Source organism: Solanum pennellii, chromosome 7, assembly GCF_001406875.1.
Source record: "Solanum pennellii chromosome 7, SPENNV200".
Taxonomy (NCBI): domain Eukaryota; kingdom Viridiplantae; phylum Streptophyta; class Magnoliopsida; order Solanales; family Solanaceae; genus Solanum; species Solanum pennellii.
In genome coordinates, this window is record NC_028643.1 from 27507752 (window position 1) to 27510298 (window position 2547).

Consider the following 2547-nt stretch of genomic DNA (forward strand, 5'->3'; position numbering starts at 1 on the left):
CCGTCGTGCCCACGACGGTTCGTCCTGCAGTTCCGTCGCCAAGTTCAGAGGGTCGATTCCAGTACCCAAATTTCAGAAGTCTAAGTCTTCTGGAACGAGACACCCTCGACGGCCCGTCGCGCCCATGACGGTCCGTCGTGGGTTCCGTCGACTCACACAGTTTTTCCAGAAATAAAATCTGCTGCTCAAAACGACTAAACAGGTCGTTACACCAACATATTTGTATGTCCTTCTTAATTTGTATTCGTCCTAACTGTATGCTAACAATTTTATATTTCATTGGTATTCATTCCGTATTTCAGTCTCAATTTATATGTGAACAAGTTTGTATTTCTCTTTTGTTTTGTATTCTACCTAATTGTATACCAACAAATTTTGTAATTTATGTGTCTACTTTACCCTTCAAAGTCACTTCGTATTTTAAATGAAGAGAGTATTTCTTTTCTATTCACACATTATATTCAATTTCACTTTGTATTTATAATTTTATATGTTCATCTCATTTTTGTATTCATATATTGTTGCATTCAACATATAATTCATGATCGATTAGTTTGTATTTACCTTTCAAAGACACTTTGTATTTAAAAAAAGAAATTATTTATTTTTGTATTCACAAATTTTTATTCAATTTCACTTTATATTTATAACTTTGTATTTTCATCTCACTTTTGTATTCATATATTGTTGTATTCAACATAGAGTTCATAATCGATTAGTTATATTGACTTAATGGGATACAAATTATTGTATGCATTCAAACAGAAAAAATAGCTACTAAACTAAAAAAAAAAAATCTTAATACATACAAAGATTTCACTGATTCAATTAGAAAAAGAAAACACTCTTTTACTCTACATATATGAATATCTCATCCAAACAAATAAAAAAATCAAAAAAATATACTTGATTGTTTTTCAATTATTCACTGGACACGACAAATTTATAGTCGTCAATTTTAAAAAATTCTGTGTCAAATATATGTCGTATTCATCTTGAAGAAACTTTAAAAGTTATCAGATGAACTAGTCGGAAGACAAACGAAATTGTTTTAATTTTTTTTTATGTTCTTAAGAAGAAAGCAAAAGAAAACATTCAACAAAAAGCTATTTATGCACTTTTCAAAGCGTAACTAATTGTGTTTAAAATCTTTTTTACATTTTTTAAATTTTTCGTTCCATAATTTTCTCTGTTATTAGTTATTTGTATTCTTTCAAATCAATTAAAATATAATAAATACATAACTAATCCCTTAGAAAACTAAAATAATGACACTTTTAATAAATAATGAAATTGTTTTTAAGGAGTCACACTAAAAGCTAAAATATTCTTGTTTTGAATATTTTCCCTTTTTAAAAATATTATCTTTCCTAATTTTCTCACTTTTATTATAATATAATTGTATTTTTACAAATCAAACAAATTAAAAAATACATAAATCCCATATGCAACAAATTAAAATTTTGACATTTTAAAAGTATTGAAAGTGTGGCTAAAGGTCCTATTAAATGTCAAAATATTGACATTTTAAAAATTTTCTCAAAATATTTTTTTTAAGACTTCTTTTAATCTGATATGTTATATATAACATGATTAAAAGAAAAATATTCGGCACTACACAATTTAAAAAGACGAACAAAATGATTAAAAATTGAAAAAGATTAGATTATTGATTGAATTGGTCTCAGTTGTTTGTTGTCTTGACTGACCTTTAATTAGAGCCAATTTGAGTTTGCTAGTTAGAATTAGTTTATAATTGTTTGCGAATTTTAACTTACAAAACATGTGGCTAAGACAAAAGGTGTAGTATGAGTAGATTATAAACCTAGCGAAACATGAAACACACTGCTGTGATATTTAAACATATAAACTTATTATTACTAGGTGCACTTAAAATTCCAATAGCTGGAAAATGGAAAATAATATCTGAATGAATACATTACTTATCCAAACTGCTGGAAAGACGTATTTTATGTTGGCAAACCTCAAACATTCAACTCAACTTCAGGGCTCAGTGGTTCAAACAGAGCTTCCACTTCATTGAGGTTCACTTCCTCCAAGCTGGATGGATTCCATCTTGGCTTCTGCAGAAACCAAAACCATTTAACGTTTTTCAATTCTATACGCCTACAAAGTCTTCATTCATACTCTTTTAATATGATGAATAATTATCACAAAGTGCACTCTCATACAACAAGAAGACTCCTCGGGTGAGTTTGGTATGAAAGGAAAATGTTTTCCATGGAAAATGTTTTCCTAGAAAATGTTTTCCTGAAAAACATGTAGATTTTAGACTTATTTTCTCATGTTTGGTTGGTGAGTAGAAAATATTTTCCGGAAATGATTTTTAGTGTTTGATTTATGAATAAAAATGTTTTTGAGAACATCTTTTATTTTTACTAGAGTAAAAAATAATTTATAAAATTGAAAATATTTTTTAAAATCAAAATTATTATTTTTGGGGGTGGGGTGGGGGGTAGTGGGTTAATTTTTTGGGGAGGGGTTGGGGTTCGGGTGGGGGTTGGGGGGTCAAGGATCGGGTGAAAA

General features: G+C 28.8%; 1 protein-coding gene across 1 annotated transcript in view; it reads right to left on the bottom strand.

Annotated features, from left to right (window-relative positions):
- Positions 1-1786: 1786 nt before the first annotated feature.
- Positions 1787-2547, bottom strand: part of LOC107026342 (3-hydroxyisobutyryl-CoA hydrolase-like protein 3, mitochondrial) — a 15221-nt gene continuing 14460 nt past the window's right edge. The window contains exon 10 of the mRNA XM_015227275.2: positions 1787-2084. Coding sequence (XP_015082761.1) covers positions 1986-2084 — 99 coding nt within the window. The 3' untranslated portion in view covers positions 1787-1985. The remainder of the gene's footprint in view (positions 2085-2547) is intronic.